This window comes from Carcharodon carcharias, chromosome 11 (assembly GCF_017639515.1).
Source record: "Carcharodon carcharias isolate sCarCar2 chromosome 11, sCarCar2.pri, whole genome shotgun sequence".
Taxonomy (NCBI): domain Eukaryota; kingdom Metazoa; phylum Chordata; class Chondrichthyes; order Lamniformes; family Lamnidae; genus Carcharodon; species Carcharodon carcharias.
In genome coordinates this window covers 53,658,751-53,675,654 of record NC_054477.1, presented here as the reverse complement: position 1 = coordinate 53,675,654, position 16,904 = coordinate 53,658,751, and the positions used below count along the sequence as shown (strand labels likewise).

Genomic DNA, 16,904 nt, shown 5'->3' with positions numbered 1-16,904 from the left:
GGATAAAAGCAAAAAACTGCGGATGGTGGAAATACAAAACAAAAACAAAAACACCTGGAAAAACTCAGCAGGTCTGGCAGCACCTGTGGAGAGGAACACAGTTAACGTTTCGAGTCCGAATGACCCTTCAACAGTAAAAATAGAAGAGAGGTGAAATATAAGTTCGTTTGGTGGGGAGGGGGGGTGGGGGGTGTGGGACAAGAGGAGCTGGATAAAGGGCCAGTGATAGGTGGAGATAACCAAAAGATGTCACAGACAAAAGGACAAAGAGGTGTTGAAGGTGGCGATTTTATCTAAGGAATGTGCTAATTAAGGGTAGAAAGCAGGACAAGCAAGGAACAGATAGCCCTAGTGGGGGTGGGGTGAAGGGAAGGGATTGAAATAGGCTAAAAGGTAGAGAGAAAAAAATGGATGGAAATACATTTAAAAATAATGGAAGTAGGTGGGAAAAGAAAAATCTATATAAATTATTGGAAAAAACAAAAAGGAGGGGGAAATTTAGAAAGGTGGTGGGGATGGAGGAGAGAGTTCATTATCTAAAACTGTTGAACTCAATATTCAGTCCGGAAGGCTGTAAAGTGCCTAGTTGGAAGATGAGGTGCTGTTCCTCCAGTTTGCGTTGAACTTCACTGGAACAATGCAGCAAGCCAAGGACGGACATGTGGGCATGAGAGCAGGGTGGAATGCTGAAATAGCAAGCGACAGGGAGGTCTGGGTAATGCTTGCGGACAGACCGAAGGTGTTCTGCAAAGCGGTCACCCAGTTTGTGTTTGGTCTCTCCAATGTAGAGGAAACTTCATTGGGAGCGACGAATGCAGTAGACTAAGTTAAAGGAAGTGCAAGTGAAATGCTGCTTCACTTGAAAGGAGTGTTGGGCCCTTGGACGGTGAGGAGAGGGGAAGTAAAGGGGCAGGTGTTGCACCTTCTACGGTTGCATGAGAAGGTGCCGTGGGAGGGGGTTGAGGTGTAGGGGATGATGGAAGAGTGGACCAGGGTGCCTCGGAGGGAACGATCCCTGCGGAATGTCACCGGGGGGTGAAGGAAAGATGTGTTTGGTAGTGGCATCGTGCTGGAGTTGGCGGAAATGGCGGAGGATAATCCTTTGAATGCAGAGGCTGGTGGGGTGATAAGTGAGGACAAGGGGGACCCTATCATGTTTCTGGGAGGGAGATAAAGGCGTGAGGGTGGATGCGCGGGAGATGGGCCGGATATGGTTGAGGGCCCTGTTAACCACCATGGGTGGAAAACCTCGGTTAAGGAAGAAGGAGGACATGTCAGAGGAACTGTTTTTGAAAGTGCCATCATCAGAACAGATGCGACGGAGGCGAAGGAACTGAGGGAATGGGATGGAGTCCTTACAGGAAGTGTGGTGTGAGGAGCTATTGTCGAGGTAGCTGTGGGAGTCGGTAGGCTTATTATGGATATTGGTGGACAGTCTATCACCAGAAATTGAGAAAGAGAGGTCAAGGAAGGGAAGCGAAGTGTCAGAGATGGACCATGTGAAAATGATGGAGGGGTGGAAATTGAAAGCAAAATTAATAAATTTTTCCAGATCCAGACGAGAGCATGAAGCAGCACCGAAGTAATCATCGATCTACGGGAGAAAGAGTTGTGGGAGGGGGCTGGAGTAGGACTGGAACAAGGAATGTTCCACATATCCCATAAAGAGACAAGCATAGCTGGGATCCATGCGGGTACCCATAGCCACACCTTTTATTTGGAGTAAGTGAGAGGAGTTTAAGGAGAAATTGTTCAGCGTGAGAACAAATAAGGAACCTGCTTGCCATCAACTAACAGCCATTAAGCTCCTTGAGAAGCTTGTTAATGGGCCATGGAGCTAGGGACTGCAACTTTCGAAAGGATATTCTGTGAAGTTTTTTTATGAATTGAAAATTATTAGGCTTTGGGGTAATCTTGCACTGGTTGATGTGCATTATTTCTAATTTGGCCATTTGGGCACTTTAACTTTTTTTATGCAGCTGGCCCTTCGATCTTTTGCCTGTTCTCTTCGGCAAGGCAGTGACAGACCCTTTCATGGTTGCCCTCTGTCTTTGCTGCTCTGCAGGCAGCTCCTGCCTCCTAGAGATACTTAGCATCACTGCGCGGATCACTATCGGGTTCCAAGCTTCTCACCTGCCCAATCTGGGCATTTATATTTCAAAATAGTATTGCATGAGTAGCACAGTTGATGGGTGGGGTTGGAATTTATTTATAAATTATTTATTTATAAAATTTATTTAAACATCGGTTCCAGATCCTGCTTTAAGTTTGCAAAGGGATATAGATTAGTTAAGGGAGTGGGCAAAAATTTGACAGATAGAGCATAATGTGGGAAAAAAGTGAGGTTATGCACTTTGTAAGAAAAACTAGAAAAGAAAAATATTAATTAAATGGAGAGGGACTAATGAATTCTGTAGTACAGAGGAATCTGGATGTCCTTGTACGTAAAACACAGTTAGTTAACACGTAAGTACAGCAAGTAATTATTTAGGAAGCCAAAATGACCTTTATTGCAAAGGGGTCTATTGCAAAGGAGATTTATCTTAGTCGTTCATGGAATGTGGATGTTGCTGGCGAGGTCAGCATTTATTGCCCATCTCTAAATGCCTTTGAGAAGGTGCTGGTGAGCTGCCTTCTTGAACTGCCATTTGTTGTAGGAACACCCATGGTGCTGATCGGAAGGGAGTTCCAAGATTGCAAAGTCTTCCTTCAACTGTACAAGGTGTTGGTCAGACACACTCAGAGTGCTACATAGGGCTTTGGTCTCCTTAGTTAAGGAGTGTATACTTGCATTGGAGAGAGTTCAGAGAAGGCTTGCTATGATTCCCATAAGACAGCCCCTTCATCCCAGAAAAAGACTGAGAAGCTTGGGCCTATCCTCATTGGAGTTTAGAATGTTGAAATAATTAAGATTCTGAGGTGGCTTGACAGGGTAAATGCTAAGAGAATGTTTCCTCACCTGGGGGAATCCAGAAGTAGGGGGAAAAGTTGTAAAATAAGAGGTCACCACCTTTAGAATGGAGACGAGGAATTTCTTCTCTCCAAGTGTCATTAATATTTGGAATTCTCTATCCAGAGAGTGGTGAAAGTTAGATTATTGAATATTTTCAAGGCTGAGATAGACATATTTTTGAACCAGAGGAGAGCTATACAAACATACGAATTAGCAACAGGAGTAGGCCACTCAGCCCCTTGAGCCTGCTCCGCCTTTCAATAAGACCAGGCTGATCTGATTGCAACCTCAATTCCACATTCCTGCCTACCCCTTTACCCCCTTGCTTATCAAGAATCTATCTACCTCTGCCATAAAAATATTCAAAGGCCTGAATTGTACCCTTGGCGGGCATGCATGATTGGTGGGTCCGGTACCAGTTGGGAAACAGGCCCCCGACCGCAATCAGCCCATAACCGTGATTTCTTGCTGGATGGCCAATTAAGGCTATTCAGCATGAAATGCATCTTCCCAACGGTCAGGAAGGGCCGGGCAGGGCCGGGTGCCTGACAGGCACCGGGTCCAATGGTGACCTGGCGGGCAGTTTAAAAACGGCTCCTTGTAGGCTGCCAGGGAAGAATTATATATCATGCGCTTTGGAGACTGAAGCTATGGCCTCAATAGCGACTGGAGACGTCAGGTGGGAGGACAGGTCAGGTGGGCACTCTGACCCCATTGTTTGGACAAGTGCCTCTTTGTGCTCTTGGAGGTGGCGGCTGCCAGGAGAGACGCGCTCATTCCAAGAGATGGAAAGAGGAGGCCATTGCACCAGACAAAAAAAGCTTGGGAGGAGGTGGCAGCTGAGGTCAGCAGCCAGAGTTGGCCAAGGGGGTGAGCCCTGGCTGCTTGGACTAAGTGGCTTCAGTTCAAGGGCCACAACTCAGATATGCCCTGCAAGGTGTCCTTCAAGTGGAGTTGGCCAGGCCACGACAGCACTGCAGGTAGAGCATGGACAAATCCAATGCTCCTCTGTCCTTTCAGGTGAAGATGAGTCATAAGCACATTGAGAGGTCACATACAGGCAGAGGCCCCCGCCCTAAACCTCCCAATATTGATGAGATTTGAGCAGATTGCCTTGGAGCGGGAAAGCTGCCACGCACCTCGTTCTGCTGGTAATAGAGAGGCTGGGGTGTCAGACGAAGCTAAGAATGCAGCGGGCAGAGCTGACAGTTTTGGATCTTGCAAACATTCTTGTGTAGTCTCTTAATTGATGGGAGCCTCAAAACTAGAGTCCCCACTGATCATTGACAGACAATGGCGCCATGATGCAGACCTCCATTGTCTCACCAGAGTGCCTGGCATGCACAGTGACAGTGTGATGACTTAAATCAAGGACAGATAACAGCACCTGGGCATTAGATCTTTGGCCAGAATGTCGGTGTATAGAGGTGAGGGCACTTCACGCTCATTTAAAGTGCAGGCAGAGGCAGAGAGTGTCGAGGGCGCTGGCAGTCAGAGGACTGCTGGAGGCCAGGGCGATGCTCAGTCGAAGTCAGATGATGAGCCTCTGGGGTCGCCCATTAGGCATCAGATGCTGCATGTTCAGCGGGATGTGCAGAAGGATCTGGCGGAGATCTATGAGGTTATGCATGCCATGGTCTCCGTTGTGGAAAAGTCCATGTGGAACACGAGCAATGCATTGACCCTCATGTCCGAGCGCACTGTCTCCTCCATTGTGAAAGTAGCAACTCTCGTGGAGAGGCCGCTCCAGGGACAGAATCAGGGGTTCCTGGAGTTGTGCTCGGGCCTGCAAGCCCTCATACATGGCAATGACCTCAGTTGGTCAGTGCCAGTGCGGGACATGGATGAGTATCGCAGCTAGGTGCCTGTCCATCAACGGTGAGCAGGGAGGTCCAGAGCGACCTCACGTTGGTGCACGAGCTGCTTGTCGTTTCTACCTCTCAGGGCTCTCTGGGTGACGGCAGGAGCTCCTCCACCCCTCTGTCAGTGACCATGGCATCTGAGGCAGCAATGATGGGATGATGCCAGCTGTGGCACTGGCTGCTTCCTGCCAGGTGGTGCCAGCACAGGCTCCACTGGCCAGAGGACGACCACCAAGGTCATCAAGGTCAACAAGACACCAGAGTCAGCAGGCTGCCTCCAATGCCGCTGTCAGCGAAGGGGGCACCAAGATGCAGCATTCAAAAACATAGATTTAAGGCACCATGAGCACAAGAGGGACTGCTCATGGGTGATCTTCTGTTCTGTAATGTTTTGTTTATATGTTTACTGGTGTAGAAACGAACACCGGAGATGGTCATGTTAATTTGTTTTGCGTGTGAAAATTACATAAATTTTGCTTTTGTCATAATGGCCTGAGTATGCTTCACACTTTTTTGGTACAGGGTACGCCAGTATGTAACGTTGGACATGAGTAGCTCTAAACCTAATTGCACAGGCACTGAGTAGACTTTGGGTTCAAATGAAAAGAGCATTTCAGACATCCTGGATGGAGGCAGCATCCCCGGCATGAGGTGGAAGCAGATCTTTGGCAGCCTAGCTGAAGGAGTGTTGCATCAAGGTGTCCCTGGCTCCCTGAAAGATAGTGGTCTGCCTTCACACCATCAGCATTTTCCTCACCACACTCCTCTTCTGACTCATAACTAGATTCATCTTCTGTCACCTTTGGAGCTACCTCAAGGTCCTCTTCCTCCAATGGGTCTCCCCCTTGCATGCCAGATTGTGGAGGGCACAACATGCAACCACTATCAGTGACACCCGCTCTGGGGGGTATTATAGTGCCTCCCCTGAATGGTCAAGGCATCAGAAGCGCGTCCTCAGAAGACCTATGGTCCTCTCTATCACCGCCCTTGTGAAGGCATGGCTCCTATTTTAACGCTGCTCTGCCTCTGTTCTTGGGTGGTGGAGAGGTGTCATAAGCCACTTTTTCAACAGGTAGTCCTCGTCACCCAACAGCCATCGATCCAGTCCAACTGGAGCACTGAATAGCCTTGGCACCTGGGAGTGAGTGAGGATCTAAGTGTCATGGGAGCTGCCAGGGTGCCTCGCACAAACTTGCAGAATCTGTGTCTTGTGGTCACACACTATCTGGACGTTCATCGAGTGGAATCCTTTCCTGTTGACGAAGGTACCTGGCTAACCCACTGGCGCCTTGATGGCCACATGTGTGCAGTCGATGGCACCCTGGATGTGGGGAACCCAGCAATCACTGCAACCTCTGGCTCACTCAGCCTGGCTGGCCTTGTCGGTTCAGAAATGAATAAATGTCATTACCCACCTGAACAGAGTTTTGGTTACCAGCTTAACGCAACTGTGGACAGCTGATTGGGACACTCCACACACATCCCCCACTGACCCCTTGAAACAGCCAGAGGCATAGAAGTTGAGGGCCACAGTGACCTTCAGAGCCATTGGCATGGGGTTTCCACCCACACAGTTGGAGGTGATCTCAGACCCAATCATATGACAAATATAGGTCACAGTCACCCTGTTTGGACATATTGAAGTAGCTGCATCACTGCCTGTAAACCCTTGCAGCAGGACAGTGGCGTCTTCTGCAGCCCCATCTGCCTTGGACTACCTGCTGGCCCTGAGCTCCTTGTGCCTGCGCCCCTCCTCCCACAGGTCACTGTCCTGGAAGCTGCATAGGGACACCTCGCCTCCTCTCCATTCTGCCCCTATCTTCCTCTCAGAGGAGGTGCCTCCAGTGAGAGCACAATCCCCATTACCAGGGTTACAGAAGACTGTCTGATTCCTGGAAGGGTGTCCACGGTCAAAATCCTCCGGGGGCCTTGGAGGTACCAATGAGTCCTGAAATAAGCCTGGAAATGCTGAGGTGAAGCTGTCAAATTCAAATAAGAAACCAGCAGCAAACTATCTCCTAAATTCCTCACTACTCACAATGGCAAAGCTGCTGACCCTTTTTATTCTGCCCTTGGATAAGTTTTTGCAAAATGTGGACTGCCCGATTGCCCATGCAACAAGCACCAAATTGTGCGGGCAACGTAAAACTTGGATCAATTGGGTTTTTAATGGCCTTAAGTGGCCTTTTAATTGATGGCAGGCGTGGCTCCAACACCCACGTGCACCCACCGAGCTGAAGATTGCACGCATGCATGATGATGTCAGGATGCTTGTCCGACATCATCTCGCGCGATTTTATGCCCGATCGGGTTGGGCATGTGCCCGCCTGCGAGACGTAAAATTCTGCCGAAAGACTCTGCTTCCACCACCTTTTGAGGAAGATAGTTCCAAAGACTCAACCCTCAGAGAAAAAAATTCTCTTCACCTCTGTCTTAAATGGGTGTTCCCTTTTAAACCCCATTTGACCCCTAGTTCTAGATTCTCCCACATGAGGAAACATCCTTTCCACATCAAGGCTTATGGGGAGCAGGGATGAAAGTGGAATCAAGTCCAAGATTAGATTAGTCATGATCTTAAAGAATGGCAGAGCAGGCTTGATGTGCCATAAGGCCTACTCCTGTTTCTATTTCTTATATCCTTATGCCCCACAAACAACAATTGTGCTAGATCAATTGTAAATATTAAATGTGAGATTGATAGATTTTTGTTATCCAAAGGTATTAAGGAATTTAGAGCAAAGGCAGGGGTGCAGAATTAGATCAGGTTTCAGCCATATTCTCACTGAAAGACAGAAGAGATTGAGGGGCTAAATGGCTTACTCCTATTCTTATTTTCCTAAGTCTCCCTCTGGTGCATATTGTTGCAGAGAGAGAGTATAGATGATCTGCTCTCAAACATCTTCCAAAAGTGCCCTTTAATTTAAGTGTGAATTGCAGATCCAGGGTGGCCACTTTCAGTTTTCCCTCCCTCCCTCCCTGTGAGGAAGTGCATGATCGCCACTTAATTTCTTTCCTGAAAGCAGAAGTGCAAAACCGGATGCCATTATTCGCTGGCATAACAACATACCAGAGCATCAGCAAATTGCCCCCAACACATTTTAACATATTTACCTAAGCTGAGGTGAAAGAACTAAAAGTTTACTCCTCTCTCCAATAATATCAGATTTACATAATTTCGTCCCTGCAGTTTTTTAACATTGGGTTTATTAACATTGTGTTAACAGGCATAATGAGGCAATAAATAATATTTCTGGTTTCTCAAAATATAGCCACAGCCTGAATAATTTTGAACAAAAAAAAGGAGTGTTCTAAATATACCAAGATCAACCAGCATTAGCTCATAGTTGTGGCACAGTGGGTAGCTGCCTTGCCTCTGAGCCTTAAGTGCCAGGTTCAAGCCCCACTCCAGGACTTTATGAATGCACCTTCCATGGCCATCATGTGGTCAAACTTAAATCCTTCCAATATGCCTATGACAGTCAGTAAAAGCAGATTAGCCTCATAATCAGCCATGCTTGATGCAGAGTGATGCCCCTCAAGCTATAGCCTCTGGCAACAGGCTACTGACCTGTGCAAAAACTAACTGCGGGAACAGATGCAACCATGTGCTTTGTCTGCCTAATGCGCCATTAAGCATGGGAAGAAAAATGAAGTCCATAGAAAAGCCTAGCTCTGCAGTCCTTATACACAGGGCAGTAATTTATGAACCCAAGGTTCATCATGTTTATACAGAAATCTTTTAACTCAATCAGAAATTTTAATTCTGCCAGTGAAACTTGTGCTGGTTGATATATGATTAATCAAATACTGGCATTCAATCATAAAACTCAGGCCAGGATTAATATGAAGGCTTTAATCAGAGATAATGCAACTGTATGTTTACCTACCTGAAGTTGCAGGTCTGCAGCAGCACAAATCTTCTTAGATTCACAGAGCCGGGAAACCATATTCTGAGGTAATGGCTGAAATGGTATTCAAGAAATGCACAAAATTTATTCATCTTAATTTTCCTGGGAGAATTAATCCTTTTTTTAATAAAACATTAATATCTTCTATGCTATTAACTCATACTCATGTCTCTTGGTTGCATTGCACAATATAACCTGGAAGGTTACAACCTCTCCTGGTTGACTCCGAAATATGTAAGTGTGGATAGTACCATTGCCAATCCAACACCTGAACAAATTCAACAAGTACACAGCTGACATGTTACGTACAGTTCAATTAGGAGTACACAATGTTGCCACTGAGTTAATGAAGTATAAGCTCGAGCAACAAGTCCTTTCCTGTCCAAGGCAGAACCTAATTGCTTGCTAGCTTAATGCCCTATTTGACCCAGTGATCAGCTTCTGACTCGATATCCTCTCCATCACCAAAGTCATCTAATTCCACTTCAATAACATTGTCCCTATCTGCCCCAGCCTATCTGCTTTTGAAACCCACATCTACACCTTTGTTATCGCTAGCCTTACTATTCCAAAGCCCTCTTGGCCAGCCTCTCACTCTGCATCCTCCATAAACTTGAGCTCAACTGTGCCCTAAATCAAAACGAGTCCCACTTACCCATTGTCCCCTCAGGAATGGCACCCAATCCAGCCACGCCTTGATTTTAAAATTCTCATTGTTTCCAAATTCCTCCATTGCCTTCCCTACTCCACAACCTTCCTAGATATCTGCACTCCACAAATTCTGGCCTTAAGTAACCCTGTTTTTCATCATCACCAATGGCAGCCGTGCATTCAGCTGCTTAGATCCTAAGCACTGAAGTTCCCTCCTTAAACCTCTCTGCCTTTAAGACGCTCCTTAAAACCTATCTCTTTGACCAAGCATTTTGTAACCTGGCCTAAAATCTCCTTGTCTAGCTCAGTGTCAAATTTTGTACAATAACTTGCCTGTGAAGTGTCTTTAAGATGTTTTGCTATGTTAAAGGCACCATATAGATATTTGGTGTTTTTGCCAAACTTGTCATCCAGTCTGTTTTTCCACATTGTTTGTGAATTCCCACTTCCCACACGTGGTTACAGTTCAGACTGGCTGCTCAATCATGTAAAGCTTGAAATTACTGCAGCAACATATTTGTTTGCCTAAAGTAGATTTTAATCCCCTTGGTGTTTACACCTCCAATTCAAGAAACTGGTATAATTTAAATTAACATCTAACTTTTTAAAATTGGGAAGTTTGGGGAAAGGGGCAGTATACAACACAACACCAAGACTGAAAGCAGCATGAAACAAGATAAACAGACACCAAGCTTGGGATTTAAGAACTGAGGAAGTGAAAGCTGAGAGTGATAAGGAATTTTAGTTTTGAGATCCCAGAAAAGAGTGAATTATTACAATAGTGTAACTGACTGCATTGAGAATTCTCATTATATATTCTATATGAAGAAACAATGGAGTAATCATCGCCCTAAGATACATACATACATTCTATTTTAATCAAAATAGTCTAACATTTGGCATCACACAGTAAAGCAACAGTGCTATTCAAAATGACCACAACAATATTAACTGATTTGCTGGTGCAGAAGAAAAACTCACTCCCGTGCTTTGGCAATCTGACAGAATACAACCGAAGTTACGGACACATGTGCTCTTGTAATATAATGAATTTACATTTGCACCATCATGCCTTGTGACAATTGGCACATAAAAAAGCTGTCAGTAATATTTCTGGCTTCCCTGGAGTACAGCACATTCCAAAATGGAAAAAAAAATTACTTAGGTCATTGAATATAATGTAATTTCATGAAAACAATTCCATGTATGAATGTGAATTAAGTGCAAACCTAACCCAAGAAGCAATACCTAATCCAAGTTCACTGACCAGCAATAGAAAATCAAACCATTTCACTTCTAAATTGCTAGAAAATAAAGAATTGCAGCCAGTTACTGCAGTTACATGTATAAGTTTTGCTTAGCCACATTACAAATTTTACATATTTACAACACATTTGCAAAGTGGTAGGTCACAGATCCACACAATAGATATAGTAAATTTGGCTCAACACAAAAACACCTGGAAAAACTCATCATGCTGCCAGACCTACTGAGTTTTCCAGGTATTTTTGTTTTTGTTTTGAATTTCCAGCATCCGCAGTTTTTTGCTTTTATCTTAGTAAATTTGGTTATTTTGTTGGAAGTGGTGACTAACTTTTTCCTCCAATGGAGGTAAAATTGGGAAGGGGAATCAGCTGAAGATGACAATACATTAAGCATAGGAAAATACACTTTGAAGTGGGTAAAAAAAATACTTTACAAAATTTTTACAACTGAACACCTGCATTCGAGATAAAAAAGACTTGAGAAGCATTATTAAAAAAGGCAAGTATCGGCAACAAAAATTCTGGAATCACATTTATGTAGAAACATCACAGTAATTAAATGATTAATAAGGCCGGAGGCAAAAAACAGAAAGACAAAAAGCAAAAGTCATCACAAATTGAACTTCATGCAGTGATTAACCACTTAAGCACCAACTTTCCCTTGCAGAATACACTGGTTAGCTAATTTGCAATTGTAAAATGTTTGTATTCCCACCACTTCTATGCCTTAAAATGTTTTGCTTCATTGCTCAATCTAATTTATCTCCCACATATCAGATAATTGGCTTAATCACCTAATAAAAGAGTATTTATATAACATATTTCACAGCCATTGGACATCTCACACAATTAATAGCCAATTAAATACTTCTGAAAGATTGTCCCGTTTCTAATGTAGGAAATGCGGGAGCCAATTTCTGCACAGTCATTTCCCACAAACAGAAATGTGATGATGACTAGATAACGTATTTGTGATGTTGACTGAGAGAGAACACGAGAGGGAGAGAGACCAAGACCATAAGAACGAGACTGAGAGAGTGAGGCCAAAACAAAAACAGAATTACCTGGAAAAACTCAGCAGGTCTGGCAGCATCGGCGGAGAAGAAAAGAGTTGACGTTTCGAGTCCTCATGACCCTTCGACAGAACTTGCGTGAGGCCAAGACTGAGAGAGAGAGAGAGAGAGAGAGAGAGAGTGAGGCCAAGACAGAGAGAGAGAGAAAGTGAGGCCAAGACTGAGAGAGAGAGAGAGAGAGAGAGTGAGGCCAAGACTGAGAGAGAGAGAGAGAGAGAGTGAGGCCAAGACTGAGAGAGAGAGAGAGAGAGAGTGAGGCCAAGACTGAGAGAGAGAGAGAGAGAGAGAGAGAGAGTGAGGCCAAGAAAGAGAGAGAGAGAGAGAGTAAGACCAAGACCAAGAAAGAGAGAGAGAGAGAGAGTGAGACCAAGACCAAGAAAGAGAGAGAGAGAGAGAGAGTGAGACCAAGACCAAGAAAGAGAGAGAGAGAGAGTGAGACCAAGACCAAGAAAGAGAGAGGGAGAGAGAGAGAGAGAGTGAGACCAAGACCAAGAAAGAGAGAGAGAGAGAGAGAGTGAGACCAAGACCAAGAAAGAGAGAGAGAGAGAGAGAGTGAGACCAAGACCAAGAAAGAGAGAGAGAGAGAGAGAGTGAGACCAAGACCAAGAAAGAGAGAGAGAGAGAGAGAGTGAGACCAAGACCAAGAAAGAGAGAGGGAGAGAGAGACAGCGACCCCGGCGGAGGGAGAGAGAGACAGCGACCCTGGCGGAGGGAGAGAGAGACAGCGACCCCGGCGGAGGGAGAGAGAGACAGCGACCCCGGCGGAGGGAGAGAGAGACAGCGACCCCGGCGGAGGGAGAGAGAGACAGCGACCCCGGCGGAGGGAGAGAGAGACAGCGACCCCGGCGGAGGGAGAGAGAGACAGCGACCCCGGCGGAGGGAGAGAGAGACAGCGACCCCGGCGGAGGGAGAGAGAGACAGCGACCCCGGCGGAGGGAGAGAGAGACAGCGACCCCGGCGGAGGGAGAGAGAGACAGCGACCCCGGCGGAGGGAGAGAGAGACAGCGACCCCGGCGGAGGGAGAGAGAGACAGCGACCCCGGCGGAGGGAGAGAGAGACAGCGACCCCGGCGGAGGGAGAGAGAGACAGCGACCCCGGCGGAGGGAGAGAGAGACAGCGACCCCGGCGGAGGGAGAGAGAGACAGCGACCCCGGCGGAGGGAGAGAGAGACAGCGACCCCGGCGGAGGGAGAGAGAGACAGCGACCCCGGCGGAGGGAGAGAGAGACAGCGACCCCGGCGGAGGGAGAGAGAGAGACAGCGACCCCGGCGGAGGGAGAGAGAGAGACAGCGACCCCGGCGGAGGGAGAGAGACAGCGACCCCGACAGAAAGAGAGAGAGCGACCCTGACAGAGAGAGAGAGAGACAGAGAGACACCCCGACAGAAAGAGAGAGACACCCCGACAGAGAGAGAGAGACCCCGAAGAGAGAAAGAGAGAGACCGCGAGAGTGAGAGAGAGAGAAAGTGACCCCGAGAGCGAGTGAGAGAGAGACAGAGAGAGAGAGAGAGAGAGACCAAGAGAGAGAGAGAGAGACCGAGAGAGAGAGAGACCGAGAGAGAGAGAGAGACCGAGAGAGAGAGAGAGACCGAGAGAGAGAGAGAGAGAGAGACCGAGAGAGAGAGAGAGAGAGAGACCGAGAGAGAGAGACCCCAACAGAGAGAGAGAGAGACCCCGACAGAGAGAGAGAGAGAGAGAGGGACCCCGACAGAGAGAGAGAGAAAGGGACCCCGACAGAGAGAGAGAGAAAGGGACCCCGACAGAGAGAGAGAGAGATGGACCCCGACAGAGAGAGAGAGGGACCCCGACAGAGAGAGAGAGAGAGAGAGAGAGGGACCCCGACAGAGAGAGAGAGAGAGAGGGACCCCGACAGAGAGAGAGAGAGAGGGACCCCGACAGAGAGAGAGAGAGAGGGACCCCGACAGAGAGAGAGAGAGAGGGACCCCGACAGAGAGAGAGAGAGAGGGACCCCGACAGAGAGAGAGAGAGAGAGGGACCCCGACAGAGAGAGAGAGAGAGAGGGACCCCGACAGAGAGAGAGAGAGAGAGGGACCCCGACAGAGAGTGAGGGACCCCGACAGAGAGTGAGGGACCCCGACAGAGAGTGAGGGACCCCGACAGAGAGAGAGAGAGAGGGACCCCGACAGAGAGAGAGAGAGACAGCGACCCCGGCGGAGGGAGAGAGAGACAGCGACCCCGACGGAGGGAGAGAGAGACAGCGACCCCGGCGGAGGGAGAGAGAGACAGCGACCCCGGCGGAGGGAGAGAGAGACAGCGACCCCGGCGGAGGGAGAGAGAGACAGCGACCCCGGCGGAGGGAGAGAGAGACAGCGACCCCGGCGGAGGGAGAGAGAGACAGCGACCCCGGCGGAGGGAGAGAGAGACAGCGACCCCGGCGGAGGGAGAGAGAGACAGCGACCCCGGCGGAGGGAGAGAGAGACAGCGACCCCGGCGGAGGGAGAGAGAGACAGCGACCCCGGCGGAGGGAGAGAGACAGCGACCCCGACAGAAAGAGAGAGAGCGACCCTGACAGAGAGAGAGAGACAGAGAGACACCCCGACAGAAAGAGAGAGACACCCCGACAGAAAGAGAGAGACACCCCGACAGAGAGAGAGAGACCCCGAAGAGAGAAAGAGAGAGACCGCGAGAGTGAGAGAGAGAGAAAGTGACCCCGAGAGCGAGTGAGAGAGAGACTGAGAGAGAGAGAGAGAGAGACCAAGAGAGAGAGAGAGAGACCGAGAGAGAGAGAGAGACCGAGAGAGAGAGAGAGAGACCCCGACAGAGAGAGAGAGACACCCCGACAGAGAGAGAGAGACACCCCGACAGAGAGAGAGAGAGACCCCGACAGAGAGAGAGAGAGACCCCGACAGAGAGAGAGAGAGACCCCGACAGAGAGAGAGAGAGACCCCGACAGAGAGAGAGAGAGACCCCGACAGAGAGAGAGAGAGAGAGGGACCCCGACAGAGAGAGAGAGAGAAAGGGACCCCGACAGAGAGAGAGAGAGAGGGACCCCGACAGAGAGAGAGAGAGAGAGGGACCCCGACAGAGAGAGAGAGAGAGAGGGACCCCGACAGAGAGAGAGAGAGAGAGGGACCCCGACAGAGAGAGAAAGAGAGGGACCCCGACAGAGAGAGAGAGAGAGGGACCCCGACAGAGAGAGAGAGAGAGGGACCCCGACAGAGAGAGAGAGAGAGAGGGACCCCGACAGAGAGAGAGAGAGAGAGAGGGACCCCGACAGAGAGAGAGGGACCCCGACAGAGAGAGAGAGAGAGGGACCCCGACAGAGAGAGAGAGAGAGAGGGACCCCGACAGAGAGAGAGAGAGGGGCACCCCGACAGAGAGAGAGAGAGGGGGACCCCGACAGAGAGAGAGAGAGGGGGACCCCGACAGAGAGAGAGGGGGACCCCGACAGTGAGAGAGAGAGAGAGGGGTCCCCGACAGAGAGAGAGAGAGAGAGAGAGGGGGACCCCGACAGAGAGAGAGAGAGAGGGACCCCGACAGAGAGAGAGAGAGAGAGGGACCCCGACAGAGAGAGAGAGAGGGGGACCCCGACAGAGAGAGAGAGAGGGACCCCGACAGAGAGAGAGAGAGGGGGACCCCGACAGAGAGAGAGGGGGACCCCGACAGTGAGTGAGAGAGAGAGGGGTCCCCGACAGAGAGAGAGAGAGAGAGAGAGGGGGACCCCGACAGAGAGAGAGAGAGGGGGACCCCGACAGAGAGAGAGAGAGGGACACCGACAGAGAGAGAGAGGGACCCCGACAGAGAGAGAGAGGGACCCCGACAGAGAGAGAGAGAGAGAGGGGGACCCCGACAGAGAGAGAGAGAGAGAGAGAGGGACCCCGACAGAGAGAGAGAGAGGGGGACCCCGACAGAGAGAGAGAGAGGGGGACCCCGACAGAGAGAGAGAGAGGGGGACCCCGACAGAGAGAGAGAGAGGGGGACCCCGACAGAGAGAGAGAGAGGGGGACCCCGACAGAGAGAGAGAGAGAGCGACCCCGACAGAGAGAGAGAGAGAGAGCGACTCCGACAGAGAGAGAGAGAGAGAGCGACCCCGACAGAGAGAGAGAGAGCGACCCCGACAGAGAGAGAGAGAGAGCGACCCCGACAGAGAGAGAGAGAGAGCGACCCCGACAGAGAGAGAGAGAGAGCGACCCCGACAGAGAGAGAGAGAGAGCGACCCCGACAGAGAGAGCGACCCCGACAGAGAGAGAGAGAGAGCGAGCCCGACAGAGAGAGAGAGAGAGCGACCCCGACAGAAAGTGAGAGAGAGCGACCCCGACAGAGAGAGAGAGAGAGCGACCCCGACAGAGAGAGAGAGAGAGCGACCCCGACAGAGAGAGAGAGAGAGACCCCGACAGAGAGAGAGAGACACCCCGACAGAGAGAGAGAGAGAGATACCCCGACAGAGAGAGAGAGAGAGACCCCGACAGAGAGAGAGAGAGAGCGACCCCGACAGAGAGAGAGAGAGAGAGAGGGACCCCGACAGAGAGAGAGAGGGACCCCGACAGAGAGAGAGAGAGAGAGGGACCCCGACAGAGAGAGAGAGAGAGCGACCCTGACAGAGAGAGAGAGAGAGAGCGACCCCGACAGAGAGAGAGAGAGAGGGACCCCGACAGAGAGAGAGAGAGAGAGGGACCCCGACAGAGAGAGAGAGAGAGCGACCCCGACAGAGAGAGAGAGAGAGAGGGACCCCGACAGAGAGAGAGAGAGCGACCCCGACAGAGAGAGAGAGAGAGCGACCCCGACAGAGAGAGAGAGAGAGGACCCCGACAGAGAGAGAGAGAGAGCGACCCCGACAGAGAGAGAGAGAGAGCGACCCCGACAGAGAGAGAGAGAGCGACCCCGACAGAGAGAGAGAGAGAGCGACCCCGACAGAGAGAGAGAGAGAGCGACCCCGACAGAGAGAGAGAGAGAGCGACCCCGACAGAGAGAGAGAGAGAGCGACCCCGACAGAGAGAGAGAGAGAGCGACCCCGACAGAGAGAGAGAGAGAGCGACCCCGACAGAGAGAGAGAGAGAGCGACCCCGACAGAGAGAGAGAGAGAGCGACCCCGACAGAGAGAGAGAGCGACCCCGACAGAGAGAGAGAGAGAGCGACCCCGACAGAGAGAGAGAGAGAGCGACCCCGACAGAAAGAGAGAGAGCGACCCCGACAGAAAGAGAGAGAGCGACCCCGACAGAGAGAGAGCGACCCCG

General features: G+C 49.8%; 1 protein-coding gene across 4 annotated transcripts in view; it reads right to left on the bottom strand.

The window, feature by feature from the left end:
• mipepa (mitochondrial intermediate peptidase a) overlaps nucleotides 1–16,904 on the bottom strand; it is a 234,065-nt gene that overhangs the window by 61,034 nt on the left and 156,127 nt on the right. For all 4 annotated transcript variants that reach the window (XM_041200012.1, XM_041200015.1, XM_041200016.1 and 1 more), the window contains exon 15: nucleotides 8,703–8,777. In XM_041200012.1, coding sequence (XP_041055946.1) covers nucleotides 8,703–8,777 — 75 coding nt within the window. The remainder of the gene's footprint in view (nucleotides 1–8,702; nucleotides 8,778–16,904) is intronic.